The sequence below is a fragment of the Amblyomma maculatum genome, chromosome 1, assembly GCF_055883805.1.
Source record: "Amblyomma maculatum isolate TAMU_Amacu chromosome 1, ASM5588380v1, whole genome shotgun sequence".
Lineage (NCBI taxonomy): Eukaryota > Metazoa > Arthropoda > Arachnida > Ixodida > Ixodidae > Amblyomma > Amblyomma maculatum.
Genome location: NC_139344.1, coordinates 62,979,503 through 63,007,362, shown reverse-complemented (window position 1 = coordinate 63,007,362; position 27,860 = coordinate 62,979,503). Strand labels below are relative to the sequence as shown.

General features: G+C 46.1%; 1 protein-coding gene across 2 annotated transcripts in view; it reads left to right on the top strand.

Moving 5' to 3' along the window:
* Positions 1-23,051, top strand: part of gcl (germ cell-less) — a 75,118-nt gene extending 52,067 nt beyond the window's left edge. For both annotated transcript variants that reach the window (XM_084588236.1, XM_084588235.1), the window contains exon 14: positions 13,708-23,051. In XM_084588236.1, the coding sequence (XP_084444362.1) occupies positions 13,708-13,824 (117 nt within the window). In that variant the 3' untranslated portion in view covers positions 13,825-23,051. The remainder of the gene's footprint in view (positions 1-13,707) is intronic.
* The last annotated feature ends 4,809 nt before the right edge of the window (positions 23,052-27,860 follow it).

The following is a 27,860-nucleotide window of genomic DNA, read 5'->3' as shown; positions in this document are numbered from 1 at the left end:
TTCCCCGTCAATATCCCATAGAAATTAATGGTCTAATGTTTTCTGAACAACGAACCATTTTTGCGGCGCTTTTCCGCCTCAACGAAATTTTTGAAAGCAAAATTGAAACCAAAACACGTTTTACTGGCTAGACAGAAGTCCAAGTCAAACCCAAAGCCACAGTCGGCACATAATCACGTGATTGCATTTTCACCAGGCAACGACGATCAGCTTCTATCTGTGGGACACGATGTCAACGCAAGCAAACAAGCACAAAATCCTTTCACTCGAGCAGAGAGCGCAAATCATCGCCCAAGCAGAAAGCAGAAGAAAGCGGCCATCGCTGAAGACTTTGGAATTGCGGCAAGTTTGCTATCCGCGATACTCTGAAACAAAGGATGCTTAAAGAAGGCACTTGCTTCAAGTACATTCTCGAAGCACAAAAAGGTTATGCAGCTCTCTATGAAGAGCTGGACAAAGCAATGTATGCGTGGTTCGTTGAAGCACGAGCCAGGAACTTCCCCCTAAGCAGAAGCATCGTCCAGCAGAAAGCCGTGAACTATGCGTGCCTACTTGGCATTGATGATTTTAAAGGCAGCATTGGCTGGCTGAATTGTTTCAAGGCCTGTCATAACATCGTCGGAAAAGTGCTGTGTGACAGATCAATGTTGGCAGACTGTTGACGGAGCGAGTCGGAAAAGTGCTGTGTGACAGATCAATGTTGGCAGACTGTTGACGGAGCGACTTCTTGGAAGGCGAACAATGTGGCCAGCATTTTAAGCGACTACACGGCGGCAGACATCTACGCTGATGAGATCGGGCTGTTCTGCGAGGTGTTGCCGGCCAGGATGCTCGACTTCAAGGGACAGTGCTATCACGGCGGCAAACACAGCAAAAAGCGTGCTGCAGTGCTGCTTTGCATGAACATGGATGGCTCTGATAAGCATCCATTATTAGTTATCGAAAAAAGTGCCAAGCCGCGCTGTTTCAAGGGAAGCTGTAGCCTACCTGTGCAGTACGTCTTGAACAAAAAGTCATGGATGACCTACGTTATTTTCACCGAATGGGTGGTGACATTCGACTGTGACATAAAGCGGCGGGGCCAGAAAGTTTGTTTTTTTTTCTGGACAATTGTTCAGCACATCACTCCAACGGAAGTCAAGCTGACTGACACGGAACTCGTGTTTTTTTCTCTGAATTGCATGTCTGAGTTACAACCTCTCGACCAGGGTGTGATTCTTAGGCTGAAGCATGCTTACCGCACGAGGTTAATGGAGCGGCTGCTCTTCAACTGTGAAACTGAACAAGAAACGAAGGTGGGTATGTATATGGCGCTGCAAATGATGTCTGCTGCTTGGAGCACACTGGGGCATTCAATAATGCCGAATAGCTTCAGGCACGCTGGATTTGCCGAAGCTCGACCAGTAAACTTTACTGGGAAAGCACCGGACATTTCAGACGACGATGACGATGAGGTTCCATCGGCTCCGGTCATCATGGACACCTGGACAGCGGTGGAAAAAAAAAAGAGAAACATGCTGCCTAACCTCCAGCTCGACGATCACATTGGCGCTGACACTTGTGTGCAAATCCACGAAGATCTAAGTGATCAACAGATCATCAAAGCCGCCAAGAATGAGGAGAACTCTTCCGATGACGAAGATGACCTGCAGGAGGCACCTGCTGCTGCAACCGCCTCACAGGTGATGGATGCTTTCGGTGCCTTCAGTTTTGTTGCTACCTGTAATGACATCGCAATGGGTTTACTTACTTAATGTGAACATCGCGTGATGGCGCTGCTGCTTAGGCAGTTTGTTTTTCGTTTCACATCGAATTTTCGCGACAACGAAGTTGTGCAATTATTTCTTTTTGTGCACCGTGAATTTCGCCTTCGCTGGATTCAACTGTAATATTGCAAGTAGGGCCTTTTTGTGCTTCGAAGTCATTGCGCTCCTGAATAGAAAACAAAGGCTCTTTCTTCTTCTTTAGAGGTTCCACGTTTCATTGTATCGTTTCGAGAGACCACGATCGGTGCAGCCTCTGAACTTCTTATGACACACTGACGATCAACGTACAACTAAAACTGGATTTTAATAAGGTGGGCTACCATGTATAAAAAACTTGGAATTTGTTTTGACGGCACACAAACATGAATGTTACTGACAAAATGTTCACTGCAGACTCCAAACAGGGTGCATTAGTGAGCATACTCGCACTGTGGCCCAGTAAAATTGCAGAAAGAAATAGATAAAACGAGAAAAAGAGTAATTCACTGAGTGAAGGGCCATTGAGAGAAAAAAAAAAAACAGCGCTTGTAATGTATAATACTTTACATGTTTCTCAAGCTCTTGCTCTACGTATGAACCAGCCAAGTCCTCGGTCATCGCAACGCTTCCCGAAGTGTTTACATACAGATAAGATTTAGTTACCAGCAAATTAGCATTCTCGATGCTCTGCTTGCCTGTTTTGAAGCTTCGTCGCACTTTTTTCTTTTAAGGTTTGCATTACAGCTCCATGTTTAGCGAAAATTACTTAGCGAGCGTGGCTGAACAGCAGGCCTGTTAAAATTACGAGCGCTGTGAACCTTCACATGCTACAATTATTCCAGTCTACAATATAGCGCACCTAGGCACCCAGAACATTAGTTGCTAGTCATGAGAGCAGGCAGCAAGCTCTAATGGCCAAGAAGTTGTAATTTTTAGAGTGGCAGCAATGGCCTGTACCAAAACATGAAGTAGAAGGACCAGCATTATAAATGCGGCCGTGACATAACACTCAAAAGTATTTGTCAGGCTACCAGTTCACGGCATGGCTGAGTGCTTAGCTTAGAGGGCTAAGGAACATAGGTACTGAGTTCAAATCTCGCTATCACTGCTGTTTTGTTTTCTTCTAGTAATTTATTATTTTTCCAGCTTTTTTTAATGTACTTGAGGTGCCTCATTGCTTTTTAGTTTTTTTTTTTTTGTTTTTTTATATCCAAGGCCTATTTTCACCGGTCGACCAGTTCCACCAGTGCAAAGTGTGCCAGTATGCCGCGTCCCAGTACGCCCAGTCTCCAGCGTCATACTGGGCTCATAATCAGATATGGTGCTGGGGCGCTGGGACCCAGTGGCACTGGGTTTCGCAATAGGGAACTGTTGCCCCTCACACTGGCCAAAAAGAGGTTGCTTTCAAGATAGTGATAGCACTGTGTGGCGCTTCATCTTCCATATGGCTGAACGTACTGCTTCGTCTTCATCCTGCTCTCTCTTGTAAATACCCATCGTCATCGTGGAGTGTGGTTGGCTGCAGTGTGCGACCAAGGCTTCAGATCTCCAATAAAACCTGATCCCCAAAGTCCGACCTTCGCGTTACCTTACACATGGTGGAGGTGCACCTTGATTTCCCCGCTGCTTCATCACCTGCATCCACCTGGAGCTCCGTTCTGGCTGCCGTTTGACCCTGACCACCATCGTCATGACCTAAGAGGGCCACTCCGCTGTTCTGACTTCTACCAACTTGACCCCAGCTCCCCTTGCCACTTGAACTGTCAGTAGCCGTCAGCGCGACCTGCAGATGTTCGCCGATCTCCGCGGCGACGACGCTGATGACTGGCTCGACAGCTACGACCGGGTCAGGGCTTTCAACCGGTGGGACGATTCTCTTAAACTAATTAATGTGTACTTTTATTTGACGGATGTGGCCAAAACGTGGTTTGTAAATCATGAATCAACGATTCCGGACTGGACTACCTTTAAACAAATGTTACGCCTGAAGAGGGGTTTATTGGGAGGTATTCGAAGGACTGGAGACGGCAACTGGTGACTCAAGGAGACTGTCCGAGCTCTCAGTGCGCGCGCCAGCTGATCGGCGTCTTCATCGTCGTTAGCTTTGGCGCTGTATCATCTTCTTCCTTACAATTGCCCCGGCGGAAAGAGGGAGCCATCCTGGCGACTTAAGGCGAGGGTATAACGAGGGGGTCGTAGTATGGCTTAAGTCGACTGACGTGAACAATTTCTCTCCCGCGGCGGCGACGGTGGTCTGAAGAAGGCGTTGCCGGCTCCACGACATAGTTAACTGGTGATGTACGCTCTAATACACGATAAGGGCCATTATACTTTGCAGAGAATTTTGAATCAGCCGGAACACACAGCCAAACGAGGGCCTTGGTAGGAAAGTAAGCAGCGGGCTTTCCATGATCGCTCTCATGTCGGCGAAGATCTTGAATGTCCGACGTGAATGAGCGCGCCAGCTGACGGCACTGCTCAGCATTACGGGCAACAGCAGAAAGACAAGTGTACTCTGAACTGTCGGGGTGGTAAGAAAGTATGGTGTCCAGTAGACAGGAAGGCTCAGGACCGTATAGGAGAAAGAATGGGGAAAATCCAGTCGTTGCCTGAGATGCTGTGTTATAGGCATAGGTGATGTACGGAAGCACCTGATCCCAATTAGACGCGTCAGAAGAAACGTACATGGCGAGCATGTCACCAAGCATTCGGTTAAACATTTCTGTGAGGCCGTTGGTTTGAGGATGGTAAGCTGTGGTGGTTCGATGTATTGTTTGGCAAGCTTCCAACAGCTCGCTGACCATTTGAGATAGGAAGACGCGACCGCGGTCACTGAGAAGTTGACGAGGAGCCCCGTGACGTAGAATGAAGTGACGCAGGATGAAGGAGGCGACGTCACGAGCACTAGCCGTAGGCAGGGCTGCAGTCTCCGCGTAGCGAGTGAGGTGATGATCCATGGCGACTATTATCCAGCAGTTGCCTGATGTCGAAGATGGAAGGGGGCCATAGAGGTCGATGCCGACACGATCAAAGGGTCGCGCTGGACAAGGCAATGGCTGTAATTGGCCGGCGGAGGGGCACGGAGACTATTTCCGCTGCTGACAAGCAGTATAGGACCAAATATAGCGGTGGACAAAGTTGTACATCCCCCGCCAGTAGTACCGCTGGCGAAGACGCTCGTATGTCTTCAACAGGCCAACATGCACGCTTTGCGAATCGGCATGGTTATGGGCACAAATTTCTGTGCGAAGATGGCGGGGAATGACCAAGAGCCATTTGCGACCATCCGGGCGATAGCTTTTGCGATACAGCAGACCACCCCGGATCTTAAAATGGGAAGCTTGGCGACGAAGGGCTTTCGGGAATGAAGACGTTGAGGACACGGTGAGGACGTCTAGGAGCGAAGATATCCAGGGATCCCGGCGTTGTTCAAAAGGCAGGTCGTCGGAGGTGAGGGCTGCAACGGAGGATTCAGATATGGAGTGCGAGGGTGCAGGAGAAGGCAGCGGCGAGCGCGACAAGGCGTCAGCGTCGGAGTGTTTGCATCCCGATCGATATATCACTTCAAAGTCAAAGTCTTGAAGGCGAAGAGCCCAGCGGCCGAGGCGCCCAGAAGGGTCTTTCAGGGAAGCCAACCAGCAGAGGGCATGGTGGTCGGTGATGACGTTGAAGCGGCGGCCTTATAAGTAAGGGCGAAACTTTGTTAAGGCCCACACGATTTCAAGACACTCCTTTTCTGTGATGGTGTAGTTAGATTCAGCTTTCGTTAGTGCTCGGCTAGCGTAAGCAAGCACATATTCGGAAAAGCCTTGCTTGCGTTGAGCGAGGACAGCACCGAGGCCGATGCCGCTGGCGTCAGTGTGCACTTCTGTAGGAGCGGATGGGTCGTAGTGGCGGAGAGTGGGCGGGGAAGTTAGTAGACGTTGGAGCGTAGTGAAAGCATCGTCGCAGAGTGGGGTCCATGTAGACAAGTCGGCAAATCGGCGGGAACATTCAGCAATTTTGTAAGCGGGGCAATGATGGTAGCGAAATTGCAGACAAAACGGCGAAAATATGAGCATAGGCCGACGAAGCTGCGCAGCTCTTTAAAAGACGTCGGTTTCGGGAATTCAGTGACTGCACATAGTTTATTCGGATCGGGCAGGACGCTATCTTTGGACACGACATGACCCAGTATTGTCAACTTGCGGGCGCCAAAACGACATTTCTTCAGGTTAAGTTGGAGACCGGCGCCAGTGAGACAGCTCAGGATTTGGTGCAAGCGCACGAGGTGCGTCGGAAAATCGGGAGAGAAAACGACGATGTCATCCAAATAACAAAGACAAATGTTCCACTTGAGGCCGCGTAATATGTTGTCCATCATTCGCTCAAATGTAGCAGGAGCGTTGCAAAGACCAAACGGCATCACAGTGAACTCATATAGTCCATCAGGGGTAACAAAGGCTGTCTTGGGTCGGTCAGACTCAGCCATAGGGACTTGCCAATAGCCAGAACGCAGGTCTAAGGACGAAAAGAACTCGGCTCCTTGTAAACAATCGATGGCATCGTCAATGCGGGGTAGTGGGTATACGTCTTTACGAGTAATTTTGTTAAGACGGCGGTAGTCTACGCAAAATCTCATGGAGCCATCCTTCTTTTTCACAAGTACCACAGGAGACGACCACGGACTAGATGAAGGCTGAATTACACCACGTTGTAGCATGTTGTCGACTTGGTCAGCAATAACACGGCGCTCCGTAGGCGAAACACGGTAAGGGCACTGGCGAAGAGGGGCATGACTGCCGGTGTCGATGTGGTGAACAACCTCAGTCGCACGGCCCAAGGAAGTCTTCTGAGCATCAAACGAAGAACGGAACTGGTTGAGGAGAGCAGTTGTTCACGGTGAGTCGGGTCGAGGTCACTGGCTACAGACGATTGAAAAAGGTCCCAACTTGGTATATCGGAAGACTCAGTAATCGGCGTTACGGAGGCTACGTGGGCACTCTGTGTTGGATACCCATCAACCTCAAACGGCGAGATGAGGTCAGCAACTTCAATATGACCAAGGCATTCTCCACGAAGTAGCGGGACCACAGCAGTGAAGGCATTCGCAACAACTATGTCAGCGGCACCGCAGTTAATATCAATGATAGCAAAGGGAAGAAGGAGGTGACGGCGAGAGGCGAACATGGGAGAAGGTGCAAAAAGAACAGTCGCACTGAAAGAAAACGGTACACACACGGGAACAATCACAGCACAGTTGGGCGGAATGTCGGTGTCGTCGGCGACAACAAGTTTGGCGCAAGAGAAAGATGGCGAATGGTCAAGAACCGCATCACAGAGCGCAGAGAAGGTGACGTGGGCGCGGGCGTAGTCAATAACCGCATTGTGGCGGGAAAGGAAATCCCAGCCAAGAATTAAGTCATGTGAGCATGACGCAAGCACTCAAAACTCGACGATGTATAAGACGTCCGCGATAACTACACGCGCTGTGCAAGCAGCAGACGGACGAACGGAATCGGCGCTGACGGTGCGAAGAGAAAGTCCAGAAGGCGGGGTGGTGACTTAATGAAGCGAGCGGCAAAAACTTTCGCTAATGACTGACAGAGTGGCCCCGGTATCGACGAATGCAAGGGCACGAATATCGTCGACAAAAACTTCGAGAACATTCGGCGGAGATAGACGAGGACATGTAGTAGGCGAAATGTGCGCAGTTCGTGCCCCAGGAACTGCGGCTGCTAGTTTTCAGTCTTGTGTCACGCTGCGGCGCCGCATTGGCGACAAGGACCGACGGCGAGGGGACGGCGAGCGGTGCAATGGAATGTTCTGGCGGCCCGATGAGCTGTGCGGCTGCCCTGGAAGGTGGGCGCAAAGTGTCATACTGATAATTGCTGTCAGCCATAGTGCGTGCAGGGGCAGAACGCAGAGTACGACGGCACAGGCGGGCGACGTGGCCTGGAATACCGCAGGCATAGCAGAGGCCGGTTGTCATTCGTGCGCCAAGGATTGTAGGGAGACGTCGTTGATAGGTATCGTGGAGCGACAGTCGGTGGCACTATAGTCGGCACATACGCAAAAGACTGTGGCGGCGGAGGGCGGGCGGTCACTTCTGCATATGTGGGAGGCATTTGTACTGGTACAGGTAGAGGCGGCACGACCACAGGGGGGTTGTAACTCATTGGTGCAGCAAGAGGTGTGGGCTGCAGTGGAACAGGGTCGACATGAGGTGTGACAGGTGCTGGCTGGCCAAAACTGGGAAGTGCATCGGCAACCTCCTGTGTGATGGTGTGTCGGATCGCAGGGGTAAGTAGCTGGGCTGTAGACGACAGGCGTGGACCAGACAAAAGCTCAAGCTGTCGGGAGACCTCATCTCGAACAAAATCTTTGATGTGAGCCAGAAGGTCACTGCTCACAGCCAGGCCAGAGATGGACGCAGCAGGTGTGGGAGAGCAACGAGTGCAGAGGCGTTGCTTGAGCATTTCATCGAAACTCTGGCAAAGGTTGTATACTGAGGCCACTGTGGTTGGGCTCTTTGCCCACAGCATATGAAATGCATCTACATCAATGCCCTTCATTATGTACTTTATCTTGGTAGCCTCATCCATAGACGGGTCAACACGCTTACATAAATCCACGACGTCTTCAATGTAGCTCGTGAATGTTTCCCCTTCATGCTGAACTCGTACCCGCAAGGCTTCTTCAGCGCATAGTTTCCGCACTGTGGGTCGACCGAAAACGTCCGTAAACTTTGCCTTGAAGTTGGCCCAAGTTGGCATGTCTGCCTCATGATTCTGATACCAGAGGTTAGCAACGTCACTCAGGTAGAAGATGACGTTGTTGAGCTTCATGCGGTCATCCCAGTTGTGACGACTCACCCGCTCGTACGAGGCCAACCAATCTTCAATGTCCTGGTTGCCCTGCCCGCTGAAAACGGCGGGATCTCGCTGCCAAATGGTTCCGGAACATGAGATGGACTGCGAAGGGGCTGCCACTGGCTGTTGGCCTACCTCGTTTGTCACCATAGGTATCGTACGGCTGCGGAGCTCCACGGTGATCGTTTAAGGGTCGTACCTCGGCACGTTCCACCAAATGAAGAGGGGTTTATTGGGAGGTATTCGGAGGACTGGAGATGGCGACCGGTGACACAGGGCGATCGTAGAGCGAGGCACAATATTGTCCGAACAAGACGGTCCGAGCTCTCAGTGCGCGCGCCAGCTGATCGGCGTCTTCATCGTCGTTAGCTTCGGCGCTGTATCATCTTCTTCCTTACACGCCAGATTTTCTGCGCTCCTACTGTTCGCACGGAGTCCGCCAAGAAGAAGCTAGAAGCCCAACTTCAGCGGTCCAATGAGACCTATACCTCTTATATAAAAGATGTTCTTGCACTTTGCCGGCGCATAAATGACACCATGCTAGCGGCCGAGCAGGTTCGGCACGTCCTTAAAGGTGTTGGGCCACTCGCCTTTAATGCCCTGGCCTTGCAGAACCCTAACACTATCGACGCCATCATATCGACTTGTCAACGCCTTGACGAACTACAGTCAATACGCCTGCAGCCTGATCCCACTTCCTTTGGTTTCACTGCCGACGCTGACCTCCGTGCGCTTATTTGCGGATTAATTCGTGAAGAGCTCTTGGGTCAAGGTAATTTGTGCCGCCCTGCATCTGAGCCACATCCTTCAAGTGCCGGCCTGCGTAGCATTGTCAAAGAAGAGCTGGCCTCAATGACCTCTTCCCCCCCAACACCGGTCGCTCCTACCATCTGTCATGTGCCAACGTATGCCCAGGTCACGTCCTTGCCGCCTGCAGTTGGAACGCCTACGCCACCGGCGCCTACCACTGCTCGTCGCCGCATTGGCACCACCTGCCGCCGTGCCGACATACTACCCCACCTGGCACCCAGCCCGCCCTGTTTGTTATTACTGCGGGTACCGAGGCCATATTTCTCGTTTCTGTCGTCGCAGGCTCCAAAATGAACGCCGCGGCTACAACTCATTTGAAGCAGACTACCCTCCTCGCTTCTCTGGCTCTAACCACCGTTCATTTCTGATTATCCCCGACATTCATCACCCCCGCCAGAAAGTCCCGCTCCGCCTGGTGGTTACAGGCCTTCAAGACGCTGTTCTTCACCTTCTCTCCGCTCAACCTCTCCTCTCCACCAAGCTTCTCTGACGATCCCCCTCCTATTGGAAAACTGACCACTGCAGTTTTAGGAGGGAAAACTGCACTCTTCAGCCATCCCAAAATTCCTCCGGAATGTCCCTCGAATATTATTTTAGTTTGGGTTGAAGGTTTATCTGTTAAGGCTTTGGTTGACATGGGCGCCACTGTTTCTGTGATACACACTGACTTGTGCTCCCGCTTGCGAAAGGTGAAAACGCCTTACGATGGACCTGAACTCCGTGGAGCTAATGGTGCAATAATTCGGCCTTTTGCTAAGTGTACTGTGCGAGTTTTTGTTGTTGGTGTTCGCCACCATGTACAATTTGCCGTGATGTCACCGTGCGCTCACGCAATTATTTTAGGCTGGAATTTTCTGTCTGCCGCATCAGCCAGCATTTCGTGTCATGACAGGGTCTTTTACATGAACGAGAGCGATCCGTCTTCTGAACCTCCCGAGCCCCGTCATCGCCTGCTTGCCGCTACTGACTCAGTGTTGCCCCCTCGATGCGAACAACTTGTCGCGCTTACTTCTACTGACGTTGATAACGGAGATGTGCTACTCGTGCCTTCTGATCGCCATCTAACCCGTGGAATCGCGTTACCACCAAGTCTTGTTCGGTTTGAGCATGGCACGGTGCTTTTCGCTGCTTCGAACACTTCCCCAGAGCCCATTGTGCTGACTAAAGGGACATGTTTTCCTTGTGCCCTGGACATTCACCCGGTGTCCCTCACCACCCTTACTGCCCCCTCGTCCTCACCAGCAGCTTCTTCCGATGCCTCTCTCTGTGTTCTCCTTGGCACCATCAATCCTGACCTTCCTGCGACTCACCGCCAAGCTTTGCAGGAATTACTTCGAAAACACCAAGCCTCCTTTGATGTCACTTCTCCAACCTTGAGCTGAACTACTTCTGCACAGCACTGCATTATTACAGAAGGTACTTCTATTGCTAGCCGCCGCCCTTACCGTGTTTCCTTATCAGAACGTAAAATCATAGAAGATAATGTGAATGATATGCTCCGACGAGACATTATTCGGCCCTCAGCTAGCCCCTGGTCATCTCCGGTCGTCTTGGTCAAAAAAAAAAGGATGGGTCCGTGCGTTTTCGCGTTGATTACCGCGCACTTTACAAAGTCACTCGCAAAGATGTTTACCCTATGCCACGAACTGACGACTTCCTAGACTATCTTCAGGGCGCTGGATATTTCTTAACTTTGGATTTGCGTTCCGGTTACTGGCAGATTCTGATGCACGAAGCGACAAAGAAAAAACCACATTCGCTACTCCCGATGGGCTTTACGAATTCAATGTCATGCCTTTTAGACTTTGTAATGCCCCCGCTACGTTTGAGCGCATGATTGACACTGTTCTTGGAGGACCTAAGTGGAAAACATGCTTGTGCTACCTGGACGACATAGTTATTTTCTCTGCGACTTTTTGTGATCATTTATGCCGCCTTGATCAAGTATTAACGTGCCTGGCATCCACCAGTCTCCAGCTGAACACAAAAAAGTGTAATTTCGCCAAGAAAGAAATCAGGATCCTGTGCCACCTCGTCAGCCGCGATGGCATTCGACCCGACCCTGACAAGCTTGCTGCACCTTTGAACTTTGCACGCCCTCAGCGGACTAAGGATCTATGCAGTTTCCTTGACCTATTTTCATACTTTCGCCGTTCCATTCACAATTTCGCTACCATTTCTGCACCGCTCCACCACCTTCTTACCGACCGCCTTTCAATTGGTCCGAAGAATGCGAAAAAGCTTTTCAAACCCTGAAGAATGCCCTCACTTCGGACCCTGTTCTCATTCACTTCGACGACACTGCTGCCTCTATTCTCCACACCGATGCCAGCAGCCTCGGTATCAGCGCCGTACTTCTGCAACGTGATACCGCTTCTCGGGAAAAGGTAATTGCATTTGCCAGTCGAACTGTAACACCAGCAGAACGCAACTGCACCATCACGGAGCAAAAGTGCCTCGCCGTCGTTTGGGCAGTTCAGAAATTCCGCCCCTACCTCTACGGCTGCCATTTCATGATCGTTACCAATCACCACGCTCTGTGTTGGTTATCAACCCTCAGATATTTGACTGGACACCTGGGCTGTTGGATTCTGCATTTGCAGGAATACCACTTCGATGTCACATACAAATCGGGTCGCAAACATTGAGATGCCGATGCTCTTTCCCCGAGGCTGGCACATACACCCACCACCATTGCCCCACTGCCTTGCTTGTTTTTATGTAGTTTCCTGCAGAATGGCATGGCTGTATATGTGTAGCTTAAAGCAGTAAATGCACAGTGATGCAGTTACGAAGCTAGCAGTTAGAGGCAAATGGCAATTAAAGGCCCAAGTGATGAACTGAATTCCCTTCATTAGTTTCAGACTGCACTGGAGGTTACCGGAAGTTTGTTGTCGTATCTCTCTGTCTGGGAAAGCGGCGTTCACCAGTATGAGCAAGCTGGGGAATGGCCCGCAGTTCAAATTTCCTTTACCAGCACCATTGCACAAATCAAATAATGAGTGTCATAGCTGGTGTGACAGCGTCCGCTCGTAGCTGACACCTTTCCAGTTGCACATGACAATGCGGCCACTTTTGCAGCAGGGAGCATAACGTGTGTAAAACTTCCTGAGCACTTCAATTCCCACTTTTCACCTGGGAATATTTTCACCTGGGAAGGAGCACTGAGACTGTGAAGCCAAGACTTTTCGTGTCAAAGAGGCGGCGTTTGATGTGGCCTATGTGCGCTTCTGCCACATGGATCTTGAAAACTACGGTGTGGAGAAAGCGCCAGACAGTTAGACATTTTACGACGTGCAATACAAAGATGACAGCGACATGTCTTCTGCTCACACTCCATTTAAAACAGCTGTCACTCTGTGGTGGCATACAGGGAAAAAATGAAAAAAATGTCATTATTTGCCAGCAGTGCATTTCCCGCACCAATGTAAGCGATGTATGGCCTGCTATGCGATAGTGTGCCATTAACTCGATATCACTAGGCCTAACGTGCTTCCCCCATGAGGCCACAGCCACTAGCCACTGCTCGTCATAGAAACATAGAAGTTCATTTCTGCCACAATAACTTCATCCTGTTAAGAACACTAACTTTCGGAATGCCTTCGTCAGCAAAGCGCACGGGGAAGCGGGATAGGCATGAGCTGCCATGCAGCGATCGACAGCTGCAGGTTGCATGTATGGAGTCAGAGCCATTAGCAGAACTGTCAGTACACAGGCTTTCATACACTGGATTGCAGCGTTTCGTGCACATGTCTCCATCTTGATTATGATTTAGAACATGCTTGGTTGACGTGGTGTCTGCCAATAAAGTGTTCCATCATCATCTTGCATTCCGGAGTTTCCACCAATCATTAAAGAAGCAGGGCATGCATAATTTTTGTCGTAGACATATCTAATGTATCATCCCTGAGGGGGGGTTTGCTGGGCCTGTGTCAATTCGTCGTAAAATGTGGGGCGGCGCATAAATGCAAGGACGCATAATTGTGGTTAATTTCTATATTTATGTAGTTGCATTATGCAAGGAGTGCACAGATGCATTTGGATTAATATTTCTGAACTGATTTGCAGTGTTTGCATGACAGTCTCTGTCACAGGGAACAGTGCAGCAGGACAGTTTGCTTAATAACCTTCTGAAAATTCAAGCGTCTCACCTGTTCAAAAGAGGTCGTCGGCAAGCATTACCGATTTCATGTCACCTTAGCTGGCTAGTATTTTGGTAAAATGGGATGGTGTGTGGTGCTCTCCCCAGTAGCACTAGTCTTGTTACCTGAACTCTTAACTGCAACATTTTTTCTCTGCAGGAAACCAAAGTACTCACCATTGACAGTGAGCTCAAGCTGCCAATCATCATCAGCGCCAACTTCCTGGTGACCACTCCACTCGACCATCCAGAGACTGTCGAGTCTCTGCAGAGCTAACTTGCACCTCACTATGCAATGAGTGTAGGAGAAGGCTGTGGCTTGAGCACCGTGTCTTCTTTTGTGCGCACATGTGAAAAATGAGTTGTGATAAGCAGCGTGTGTGCTATGTAAGCCGAAAGTGTCACCAACTGCGCAGAGCATGAGGGTATGTGTACCTGTGGGCATGGTGTCTGGAAATCAAAGATAAAATTGCTCTCTCTCTCTGTTTTTATTTATTATTATTTTTTTTTTTTGCTGGATGGGTTGTATTATGTTGAGGGCATACACAGCTTTGTTTTGCTTTCTGTTCTCATGGTGCTAGTTAAGCTGCCTGCTACACTCTGGAGGCACTTTATTGGTGTCTTGAGAACTAATGTGTCACAAAGATAAGTCCTACCAGCTGATTTCGTTTCATATGTCGTCCTCTGAAGAGTGATGGGTACAGTTCATAAAGATGCATATTTTCATGGGCAATTTCTGGATAAATGTGCACTTTGATGGGGTTGCATCTTTCACTGCTGGTTGTCTGCAGGAAATTGGTGTTGTACAGTTGGTCCTGGACATATGAAGCCTAGATATATCAAATGATTGTTTATACCAAACAGTCAGAATAGCCCTTTAAATATCCCATGCAGCTGTGTGCCTCATGGTGGCCTTTGGTGTGGTGGGCTTGTTTTGAAACCGGTGACATGTGGAAAGGCCGGCATTTGGTATACTGGTTGTCATGTGGTAAAGCGGCCTAGCCGGCTAAAAGCTTGCGGCGGCTCTTGCGTGGCCTGCTGCTTCACTCTTAAAAACGACGCACGAATCAACCTTATCTTAATTTTAATCGAGAGGTTATTGCAATTATATTGTACCGGTAACAATTAGATCTTCTGTGAACAGCGGTGGCTTCTCCTAGAGCGTCATCTACTGCAGCTTTGGTGCAAAGTGAGCCAAGCCTAACAACACCCAGTGAGTGTGTGCTGCCAGTGTGCCAGAGGTCAGCGTTTCCCTACACACCACTTGGGAGCAGGAGTGTGCACCTCCCTTACCCTTTTTTTTTTTTTTTTTCCAGGAAGTGCCTCCTTATTTAGTAACAAATTATTTTTATTTTTTTACACCCATGACTACTAAAAATAACGAACTTTTTTATACATTTACTCCTCCCCTAAATGTTCAGGCACTCTGCCTACTTGCAGTTCCTGGGAAAACTGCTGGGCATGCAACTAGCGTGCATGCACCATATTCACACTTCTTAGTTACGGATATAATCACCTCTTGCCATGTTTTATGTATCCCGGATCAACTGTATTCACATACTATATTATGACGAGTGCAGAGTGCTGTGGTTATGCTACCAGTATACTATTTGGATGAGGTTTCCTTCTATGTTGTGCGGGCAGGAAATGCTGGTAAGAGCTTCTAAGCTTGTTCCTTTCAAGCATTGGCTTTAGGTGCATTATGAAGAAATATCTGTCTCGGATCATGATTTGGGATGACCAGATTGGGTGCAGAAAAGTTGTTTAAACTGAACTAGTTTCACGTCCTGAGTGGATTTGTTGGCAGTTGGAAGTGCTTCATGTTTTTTCGTTTTTTTTTTTTTTTTTGCACAGTGCATGAAAGATGTAGGGAACTTTCATAACGTGCAGTGGAAAACAATTAGCAGTAGTGAAGGAAGTCTTGTGCTTTCTCTAGGGGGTTTTAGCGTAACGTAGAGCCTTGCTTTGCCATGAAAAAGTGATTGCAAACCGGTACCCTGAGCAGCTTCTCATAATGCTAGTATTGTGAGGAAGCGTTGTTTTGGTAATGGCTTCTAATATTAAAATGTAGGTTAAAAGAAGCTCAGTAAATTTGGGTGTGCGTGCAGCTGCACCAATGATGGCTGGTAGGAAAACTTTGTGAATGTGACGACTGGTCTGCAGACCATGGCTTCCTAAAGACAGCTTCCGATACAAGTGGCGCTGTGCTGTTGTCAGCGTCCCATTTAATCTTGCTGACTAGAGATTTCTGCTATGCAACTGCTGCCTGCTATGCAGGATTTCTGTCCAGAGCTCAAATCTTGCATTTGAAAAGCACAAAATGTTTTGAGCTTGTTCATTCTGTGGGGCATCCAGCTTGGCATCATAATCTCTTCGAAACTGCTGCCTGCTATGCAGGATTGCTGTCCAGAGCTCAAATCTTGCATTTGAAAAGCACAAAATGTTTTGAGCTTGTTCATTCTGTGGGGCATCCAGCTTGGCATCATAATCTGTGCAATGCATGCATGTGCAGGCAATGCAGTGCATGAGAAAAAGTGCATTCCTTGCTTATTTTCTTGAAAGTCTGTGCTGTGTGGTGCTTTTCTGAAGTGTGTTACATTAAGAAGCCTGCGTTAGTGACCTCTGCACCACATTTTAGACGGAAATGCCAGGTTTTTTTTTTATGTTCTTTATTGCAAATGTTTGTTAAGGCAGCTGTGTGCATGTGCATTTATGTCTATGTTTGCCAGACAGTGAATTAGCATAGGACGGCATTCGTTCTTCCCTTCCTTGTTCAAAAAGGAGCAAAGTTAACAAAAAAGTGAACTTTGCTCCTTTTTATTTTTGCTGGAAGCCAGCAACAAGTCTCATTTAAAGCTGAACTTTGAGTTCATCTAAACAAGCTCAGGCCACCTGCTTGTTGAGGTTTTAGTATGAAACATGTTGCAGGTGAGCTTAGGTGAAAAAGTGGTATTGATTTTATGCTTTTAGTTTATCAGGTAATTTAGTTGCATGCATTTGTAGGTGCAGCAGTTTCCAAGCCAGCCATAGATTTGAAGCACCCCAGTGAAGCACTGGAGTATCCCATTTGTGCCTCATATAAGCCTTACAAGTCCCTTGATTAGGTCTCAACACTTCTGCATGGCATGCTAATAAATACAAGGTATGCAGCTCTCCAATATTTTAATCCTATAATGCCCCTATATTGTTTACAAAAGACTAAAAAAAGGTGAATAGTTTGTTTTTTGTATGTATAAAGGCTTAAGGTTGGTCAAAAGTTTCTGGGGCACAGGATCTACTTTTGAGCATTATATTGCCACGGCTCGAGCTACCTGCATGCTAAGCCGTGACGAAGACAAGTGGTTGCGGTCGCCAGAGCCCAGAGCCAGCTTGAGCATTAATCTCGCGACCGCTTCGTCTTCATCACATCACGGCTCAGCATGCAGGTAGCTCGAGCCAGGCCTGTGGCAATATAGTTGAAGCTTACAACACTCCCCAAGCTCAAAATCATCCTCACCTCTGATGTTCTCGTAGTGATACTGGCATCCTGAGTGCCAGGATATACTGCTGAAAAGCAGACCCTATGGCCTGGGAACTTTTGACCAACGCTGTGTCAGTTCCTCACTGCATCGTACTGGTTGCTTTTCCCAGCGTATTGCTAGGGATATGGTGAATAGCAATAGAGAACTAGGTTTTGGCAAGGGTTTATTTGTTTGGCTTACCTTGGTTACGCGTCATGCCTCACAACAAGTTGAACTGTCAGCTGCTAGAGATGTAAAAAGCCTGCTGCAAGTATTAAACCTCCCTACGAAATGGCCTTAAATTTTAATGACCATACCGCTGCATCGATTAGTGGTAGGCTAACTTTGAACTTTGCTACTGTGTTTTTTATGTGTTCGTTCTTTGTGAGCTGTTTTGTTGTTCTTAGTTATCCAGAAATTATAATTTGCCAAGTCAAATTAGGCAGGAATCATATCTTTTGTAAGTTTACCAGTTCTTGACATTTTTTTTTTCTGCAGAAAGGACTGGTAACAGTGTGATGCTGGCAGTTTGCATCCTTTAGCATCTTTATTGCCCGGGCATTGCAGGTTTAATAATATTGGTCAAGTATCGGCTGGCTGGCTGGTCAGTGTTGCCCATCCCTTCAAGGCATTGGAATCTGCCAGATATCAAATTGTACAGCTTATGCTCAAAATTCTCGTGTCGTCTGCTGTCTCATGTCCACTGCACTTTCTGCTGAGCCTGCGGGCTGTGTTGCTATAGGTAACACGACGTTGAGCTGTAATCATGGCGGATTTCAGTTGACAGTGGCTTCCACTTCATTTTGTTTGCGACAGGCACTTTCAGTTGCTTATCTGCATGACGGAGTAGGCATGCTCGTGCGGTAATGATAAAATAATGTAGAGCTGTGTGGAGCCTTCGAAACAAAAAGCTGATACAAAGTAAGCCAGAAAGGACAGAAATGAAGTGATTTATGAATGATGTGGCAAGTTTACCCACACACTGCAGTTTTAACTTCATTGTTTGCATCGTGCATTTTGCAGCCATTGTATAGTGTGTGTGCATGCAACGGCTGGTCTGTGGTTTGCTTGTCCGTCCTAAAGCTTTGTCAGTGGGGCTGCTAGCACCTTCATCACGGACTGTTTTATACATATGTTTTTATTACTCATTGTTGTCACGAGCCATTGTCAGTTGCAATTCATGTTATGCAGAAATTCTTGCACAAAACATGTTTAAAAACTGTTTGGCAAAGAACTCATGAAAAGAGAACTAGCTAGGTCTTGTGTCGGATGTTTGTTGCGAGTTTCTGGTTGTTTTTGGCATTCACACTGTTTCTCTCCTTGTTGCATTTGCTTGATCAAATTGGTGTACAGCTTGTTTCAGCGAGGTTCTTGTGCCAAGTAACGTTATAATGGTCATCATTCAACTCTTTGTCGAAATGGATGAGCGGCAAACGTCTTGGGCAACAGTCCAATGTTTTCTATTGTGGTAAACATCTCTTGTGTTGCATTACAATTTTCAAGACAAGGAAAGGTCTGAATTCGAACTTATTTGTGTTGAGGAAAATTAATGCTGCAAATTATATTTGATACCAATTTGGAAGTACTGAACTGCATAGTTTCTGCAATATAATGGTTTGCTCTTCATTTAATGTGAAAGTGGTGACATGTTTTTAGCTCCTGTGGAAAAATGTTTTCCATGCTGCATCATTAACAAATGAACATTGTGTAGTCTGGACTTGTAGCGGTTCTATGGTTGGTGCCTGTGACAAGAATGCTGCAGGATTTGTTATTTCAGTGAAAGGGAGGAATGAATGCAATGTGTTAGCTGTATTCAATTCTTCTGCCGAGATATTTTGAGTGCTTTTCTTGGTTGTGACTGAGCTTGCACAATCTTTATGAAATGAGACAAGTGCCTTCTAAGTGTAAATTTTCACAATTGCGAAAGTGGGCCACGTAGCTTTTGTTAGGAATTTCTGGCTTATCTTCTCTTTGTTTCTAGATTTTTTTTAGCTTGTTAACTTCGTACAGAAGTGTTTGTCATGACAATGTGCAGAGAGTTTTACGTTGGTTGTGCAGATTTTTTAATGTTGTATATGCTCTGACACAGTTCAGGGTGAATTGTGTTGATTGTGCATTTTTATTTTCTGTTGTTTGTACCACAGTGTAGGCTTGTATTGCTGTGTATTCTATCCTTTGTTTGTGGGCAGCTGTGGAATTTGTATTGGCCTCTGTTCATTTTAAGGTTTTAGTGCCCTTTCGTTGGACTTGTAATTTTAGGTTTCAAGATTAAGCACAGTCTGCTTACCACTTGCCCTTTTAGTTTGCTCTACCAGCTTACTTTATAACAGGAAGTGTGGTTTTCTGATGGTATGCAGCAATTAGCCATGTGCAGTGGGATCAGAGGAAAATGCTGGCCAGAAAGAGAACATGGCATGAAGTCCGAAAGAAGCAGCAAGCTCCGTGCACCTTTAACCAAGCCAGTGATCTGATAAAAACGACCTCGGCTAGGCAAACTGCAGCAAATTCCTTACCCTATGCCAAAGCACACTCATCAAAGTTGTGTTGTAGTCCTAGAAATGCACAAACATACTCATTTCCACAATATGGCCCATTAATGAACTGAAACACTTCATGACATTCTTGATAGCTGTAATTTAGACCATTACCGAGTTCATTTAGTTGTGCGGACAAAGGTGCACAAATGTGGTTCTATTTTTTAACTTGTGATTACCAACTCATCATGCCATTTTCTCTACATCTGCTTTGCCTTAGTTTTGCATGATTTTAAGAGTATGGTTTCATGAGTGTGGAGTAGAATAATTGTTCTCAACTTCCTGTGCGACATGTTTTAACTTGCTATGTCGTTTGACCATTCTGTGTGGCAGCTCGAGCTGTATGAGGTTGTAGACTAAATGTAAAAAGTAAAGCTTGGCCCCATTTCATAAATAAAAACTAGTCGAAGATTGCAGACTGTACACACATTTCATCATGTTTTCAGTGTTGCCAGCATCATTTTTTATTTTTTTCTGCTGACTTATGGTTGAGCATCTTTCACTAATCCACATAGTGTGTGGCCAATGGCTATTAAAATTGTAGTGCCTTTCATTCTGTTGGCTATGCTGCTGAATGTCTAGTCGTGGCGATAGCACTTTTTCACGGGACTGTCCTTCATAAAGCTTTGTCTAACCGTGTTGACTCTTGCATGGTTGTATTGATTGTACAAACTATGTAAATATGTTTTTAACAATAACACTAGCCTTTCCTCATTCTTATCACTGATAACCTGTATGCACAACAGGTTGAGAGTGGAAGTTTTTTGTGTGACTAATGTGTTGTGAATGAAGTTTTGGCTTGAGAGCTTGGGCAAGTATGCATGCAATACTGTTGTATATGCTACTGGAAAGTGCAAGATATTCACTTTGCAACTCAGAGTGAAAGAAGCCTAGGAAAAACATATTTCTTTCATGTACAAGTGCTTTGTTACAATGGTGACATCAATATTTATTTAATTATGCAATATTTCAATGTTTATTTAATTATGCAGTATTCAAATCCAGCTCAGAGTTACTGCACACTTTCAGAGGTGGCCATATATAAAACTGTGTACACATTTGTGAAATGCTAATGGGCACAGAATAGTGAATGGCCTTGCTTACTTTTCAGATTAATCTGTGAAAGCATCATCTTTGACTTTGCGAAACTAATGTCAATTCCAATATGCATTTAACAACGAGGTGCTGCCTTCCACTGACGCAGTGGGCACATCACTTAAGTCATGGTCATTCTGCTCCAAAAGATTCACTGTTGTTTTTTTTTCTTTTCTTTTAGTGTTCACAAACTTAACAGGAAAGATTTGCACACACATCAGTGTAAAAGAGCATTTTCCTCTATTTTTCAAGTATGCTGAATCTCTATCCAGTCAAGGTACTAAGTAGTGTGCTGCATGTTTTTGTAAACTTATGTTAGGTGATATATACTCAATATAAAACTGCTTATAGCATATCAGTGAACTGCTCTAACCTTTAAATTCAATGTTATCTGAAGTATTCAAGTATGGCAACTTTTTCTGGGCTATTAGCAAGGTACATCACTGGTTTTCAGTATTTGTTTTATTGAAACATTAAGCTGTGCAGGTTGGCAGCTGCTCCATCAATGCATTTGGACTATTTATAGAGGAATATAACAGGTAGCATTGTCAGAGAAAAAACAGTTTTGTGCACTGTTCTTAGTTTTTTTTTTTTTTTTTTTTCAGATAATTTATTTTCAGGGTAAAATTTTGTTCTACTACAGAGCTTTTATTGCAGTATGGTAATTGTGCTGCAGTCATAAATGGCAATGCTGTCTTCTGTTGAGAAAGCAAATGAGCCAGAACACGGCAGACGAAAAGTGTTTACTACTTTTCCGGAAGGTAGACAAATTCCAGAACAGAAACTCTACCATGGTGTATATATTTAGAATATTTGGCAGATTAACTGCCATCATTTGATTTACTTGGTGCAATGCAACCTTCCTCAGATTAATGCAAAATCAGCTTGAAAAGAATGCATAGAATTTCATAGAAAAGAATTTCACTCAACTAGATGTGTTGAAATTTTGATACAACCATTTTTCAGAAGCATTGCGGACTATTGTAAGGCCACTTGTGCACGCTTATAATTGACGCTGTCTAGGCTGCTGAATTTGTTGTCTGCCTGTGGCCCCAAATACAGTGTAGAGATGATCTGCTTTTTCTTTCTTTTTTTTCTTTTTTTTTCACTAGTAGGGTGCATTCTAGAGCAATTCATTGTGATCCTTTATTTTGATCACAAGTAGAGTTTGACTTTTGAAAGTGGAGTTTCAGAAAAGCAGGGGTATTCACACTAAGAATATTCTTTTCATTTGCACTGTAGACCATATTAGTTTCGAAGCTATTTTAGCATATATTTTACTTAAGTCCGAGTACTCTTCTCGCCTCATGGATGGGTAACTCCTAAAAGAGAATCAAAATGCATGTGCATAATTCTGTATATTTTTATTGGATGCTAGAAATTTTGCTGTTGTGTGAATACTGTGGATTCTTAGCAGAGAATTTAGTTTGATGTAAACATGCAGCAAGTTTTATTTTAAACTCTCCGAGGCACCGTTAAAGTAGTTAAGTCAAGAAATGACGTACACCTGTGAAAAAGCATGTACAGGGTGATTCATAAGTCACAAAAAGTAGAAATTCCATAATTCGAAAAGTAAAGGCAGTAACAGCGCAGTTTCCACAGAAATGCACCGAAAACTTGGGCAGTTTGTTTACTGCTGTAATGAACAGTTTTTACTGTCAAAATAGGTCTAGTAAAAATCAAAGGTGGATTAGCCCTTTCATTATACAGTACACCACCACCTTTTGGTGACAGATTTGTCCGTAAAATGTTTCCTCAGTTATATTCCTTTCTGTGCTTTTTACATTCTTGAATTTTTACTTTTCCTGCGACTTTTGAATTGCCCAGTATTGCATAGAGCCTTGTGCAGCAAATTCATGCCAGGGGAAGCAAAAGCATTGTCAGTTTGGAAAAGCCAATGAGGAAGTGCACTTTTAAACTGGCAACAACTTTTGCAAACTTTTCCTGCTAGGTGCATGATAGCTGAAAAAAAAGAAAACAGCTGTTTGCCAGGGAATGATTCACCAATGAATAAGGCAGTATTTTACCGAAATTAGTATGTGCCGAATTTATTGTTGATAAGGCATGCATAAAGCTGTTGGTCACACAGGCACTTTGTTATGCACTGCCATGTTTGGTGTCGAATCACTTTGTTCTAATATTGCCTGTGTAATTAGAAGACTGCCATTAAGATCACTGTTTAAAATTCACCGAAATGCCTTAGACTTGAAGGGCTCTTTAGAATGTTTGTACATTTTCAAAATATTTTATAGGTCTTGCTTGCCCTCTGGATTGATTTAAAAGTAGCCATAATAAAAAGTTGTAGCCTGTATTACAAATAATGGAAATGCAATTCATGTCATGTTTGTGAAATAAATGTATCATGTCTATGAATATTTTTTGCACCTGTTCATATTTTTCTCGAATTCTTCTGGGGTCCTGGTAAAAGTAACTGTAGGCCAGTGGCATAAAAATGAATGTTTGGTTTTTCACCTTGTACATTGCATTTCTTCATAAGCATAGATGGAAAAAATTACAATGAATTTTATTTGCTAGGGCAAAAGACAAAACATAAACCTACAATTTGGAAAGATATAAACTTACAAAGACAAATAATCCACAGATGTGAATTTCTTTTAAGTACTGTGGAAAACCCCACGAAAAGTAGAGTAAAATTGGTTTAAAAGAAGTCAGTGGCAATAGTCACCTATCTAAATGAGAAAGTCAGCATTGTGTGCAAGTCTGTAATGGTTGCATCAGTTGCACACGTGAGTGAGCAAATTGTTACAAATGAGGGCATATTAGTGGTTTTGCTAGAGTTGTCCTAGTTTATGCAAACCAGGGATGGCGCCATCTTCGTAGAAGGCCGGTGAGTCGTTTTGGGGGTTGAGACATTGTCTCCGGTACTGCTGCAAATAAAAATGCTGAACAAATTTGAGTCGTGACAGTGTCGCATGCTAGCTGACCAGTGAGGAGTCATAATATTAGTCTCCTTAGGACTTGAGGAGTGTGCCCAGCGAATTTCAGCAACCTTTTAAGGGGCCATGAAATGACACTTGAAACAGCAAGGTTCTCATTGGCGTACCTTAATTATCTCACCTTCGGCTCTGTCTTGTCTCTGCGTTTCCCTTTCTATGAGCTATCCCGTCCCCTACTCCGCCTACTCGGCGTGACTCCGCGTATATGGATATACATACTCTAACATGCAGCAAATTCATAAAGGTTTTTCTTTGCGAGTATTCAGTTCAAATTTGAAAGCTTTGCATGGGCCCTATAATTAACAAATTTTTAAAACAATTGCACCTAGAATAGGGCGACACCTGGCCGCGTGTTCTTTTCGCTGTCCTTTCCCTGGTGACGTAAGTGGGCAATCTATGTGCACCAAGGGCGGGCGGATGGTACACTGTCTCATTTTCATCGCAAAAGCCTATTAGTAGAGTCATCAGATTTGTGTCACTACGAGCTGCGATAAGATGTGTGAGCAGAGTGTATCCCCATTCTGCTGTCGAAACATCGTGCCCACGCCAGTTCTCGAATCCTCATCCTTCCTTGTCCCAGCCCAGCACGCGAACCACGACTTACTACTGTGCGGCGACTTAATTCATGTGGATGTGTTCATAATTCTTGTCTAGCTAGGACAGTTCAGGGAAAGAAAAAAAGATATATGACTAATAGTAAAACTGGAGTTTGTAAGTAAAAAATAAAACCGAAAATGAAATATAGGCAGAGTAAACAAATTTTAAATATCTAGAATACCGATAAGAAAGAAGCAAAAGAACACTTGAGCTCGTTGGGAAAAGCAACGAAATTCAGAACGAACTCGTAACGGAACCATAGCCAGGAACTCGGTGCTTTCATTCGTATTTCCGTACCTATAAGGAGACACTCAGTCTTGCAACTTTTTCCCACGTCGTTCTTAATTGAGAGGTGGTTGAAGGGCATCATTTTTTAATAGTTTTTTTTTGTTGTTGTTTCAGGGCTTAAAGAAGTGCATGTTCACCGGTGTTCTTAGTGTTGAAGCTTAATTTTGTTTGTGTGTGTGTGTGTACTGGTGACAAGTGATGGAATACCGATCATTCTTGAGCGTTTTGTACAACCCTACTTCCCACTATTTATACTTTCACGTACACGTTCACGTCCTCTTCCCCTCTTTAATCCCTTATCTTTTCCCTAATGTAGGGTAGCCAACCGGAGGCATTCTTGCCTTCCACCCTCATCCCTATATAGATCAGCCCCACTAAGTATACTGTCATTGTCCCTTTAATTGAAACTAAGCAAAATTGGCTATATAATTATTATATATTGATAATTTAAATTTTGTGCCATCCACTAATTTGTTTACTAATAAAAACCCTGTAAGCACTTATATAACTCAAGTGCGCTTATGCAAAACTGTTTGCGACTCTTTGCACTCACTCGCCGGGTTTGCACACAATCCGCCTTTTGCGCGAGGATGTGGCGCCATCATGCGGTAGCGGGCGGGAAACACATTGAGCGGCAGTGTAGCAGACGACGCGAAAGCGCACCATACGAAATGGCCGCGCCAACGCTGGTAGAAAGCGAAAGCTTCCCCCCTTCTTTTGGCCTCGGAGCGGAAAGTAGTGACAGTGATTGCAGCATATCATGTTCACGCAGTATGGGGGAAGGTAGAGCGTTTTCACAATCCACTCATAACGCACGTACGCATATACTATCTTCGTATTGTAAGAGCGTGTAGCGCGGGCCGTGTTCGACGTGACAGAATGAGACGCTCTCAGCGTGCAGGTTTTCGGCAGATAGGAGAGCGTGGGGGCAGAGAGAGAGAGAGATCTCAAAGGGCAAAGCAGCCAGGGGTTTGTTGATGCTGCAGAGCTAGGTGGAATCGTCTCCTGTGACTTTGAGCGGCGCATATGCGCGGGGTGTCTTGAGTTACCGAGCACAATGCGGTCACCGCGGCGCCGGCATGGTGCAATGAGCGTCGCTTCCTCCTCGTGTCATCTACAACCGTGCAGCTATAGGGTTTCATCCACGAAGATCGGCAGAGAGGCACATATACACACCCCGTGAAAAGGGCATTATCCCGGCCGGAATGCACACCTGCAGGAAACGCGCTGCATTTTTCTGGCAATGGATGATTCAGAGCTGTAGCCGGTTTCTGGCCTCAGGAGTCAGAACGGATGTGGTCGCAGTGGTGAAAAGGTTCTCGGTGCGCAGAGAATGGTCATTCTGTTGTGAAAGGATCTCCAACGTTCATTTCTGCCTCCGCCGCGATTTCTGCGGAATCAACAACTTGGTGACACATGTGAATCTCCTACATATCGGATGCGCATCTCGGTCAGGAACCAACCCTGTTCTACGTCCAGAGCGATCCACTCTGCAAGTGAACGAGCATGAACCCTCCAGGAGACTCATTTATTGTGCCGGGCGGTTTCCTTGCCGTTGCAAACGGTTGGACATAGACGACGATTATCAAGCTCCCTAACAAAGTGCATCTGATTGCGTACACCAAAGGAACAAAATCCGGATGCTTTGGCGTGCACGAAGGCGAGCCTTTAATTAAAAAAAAAATACTGTGCGTTGTGCAAGAGTGTCAAGTGCGTCATATGCTCCGAGCGGCAAAAACACAGATACTACAGGTATGTATGCATCTAAACGAAATATGCATGATGAAAAGTACCTACTGGAGTTTTCACCCAGGCTGTAGCGCACCAGGGATAGCTGCAATGAGGATTTTTTTCGGTGCGTGATTGCTTTAGTTGCGCCGGGGCCTGAAGGCGATGTATTTTGTCCTTTCTTTTCTTTATGTGCGAAAGGGCTAGGTAGCTTAGATATCACAGGCGGCTCTGTGCGCTAGGCTGTAATATTTAGCATGTTTTATCGTGACTGCCTAACAAGAAAAAAAATACGGCGTTTTAATGCACTGCCGTTCGCGAGCCTCATGACCAGCTCAACCACTCGGCTCGCGAACGGCGGTGCATCACACACAAACGCAAAATTTTTCTTTTCTTTTAAGTCAGGCGGCAGTCGCGATAAAACATGCTAAATATTACGGTCTAGCGCACACAGCCATCTGTGATATCTGCGCTACCCGGCCCCTTCGCACATAAAGAAAACAAACGACAAAATACATCGCCATCAGACGCGCCGAACAAATGCTCATTGCGGCTATCACTGGTGGGTTACAGGCTTGGTGCAAACTCCGGTAGATACTTTTCATTATGCACATTTCCTTTAGATGCATACATACCTGTAACGAAGTGTTTTTCGCACAGTTGAGAGTACGCAGTAGGTAGCTAAGGTCGGCCATTCACATCTTGACGCTTGGTGGCCCTAATTGTAGCTTCACGTCGTTGTTGGCCGCGGCTCGGCGAAGGAAACCTGAAAAACCGCGTCTGGCATCTTGGCGCGCCTAGAGAGTGGCAACCGTACGCGGCAGATGTGGTTGGCATCGCTTTGCCAAGCCTATGACGGCCACCGTGCCGCCCGGTGCCGCCAGCCCCCGTGCACTGGCGGCGCCAAGAAACGCCGTCGACGCCGCTCAATGTGTTTCCATCGGTCGCCGCTATGACTTCGCGCATGCGCAGAAAACTCGCGCAGAAGGCGGATTGCTGCGATATTATGCTCATTTGTTTTGGCGCCACATATGGCGCACATTTAGGTGCCACGCAGAACGCCTGCGCCCAAATTTTCACTCAAGTTTTATTAATTACGTTCAATGTATAGTTTTTAATCTACTCTGACACAAATCCAGCGTTTTTTCACTCATTTTGCGATATTTTCACACTGCTTCGACGACATCCGGTTGATGTGACGTCATAACCCCTATTTTCCACTTTTTTTAACCAAAATTATATATTTTTCGGTAATCTTAAATATTAATGTGTAAAACAAGTATTGGGCTCTGATATGTTCAGCGCCTATTGCTAAAGAGAACGACGACAAGCATGTTCAACGAGCGTGACGGGCAGGAAAGAAAACGACAACGAAGCTCGCTTCGACGCTCGTACGTGTGCTGACACGTCTCACGACTGATCGCAGAACGTTCCACTTACGTATCGCCCTGTTCAAGGTCTTCTACAACAAGTGGTGGAGGTGCCAGCAATCCCCTCAACCTGGAGCTTCGCAGCCGAGCTTTGCCTACCACTTCCGCGATGCCTGAGACCGCCAGCCAACTGCCAACCCCATCGCCTGTCATCTGTCCCGGTGCAGCGCGTCAGCGCGACCCA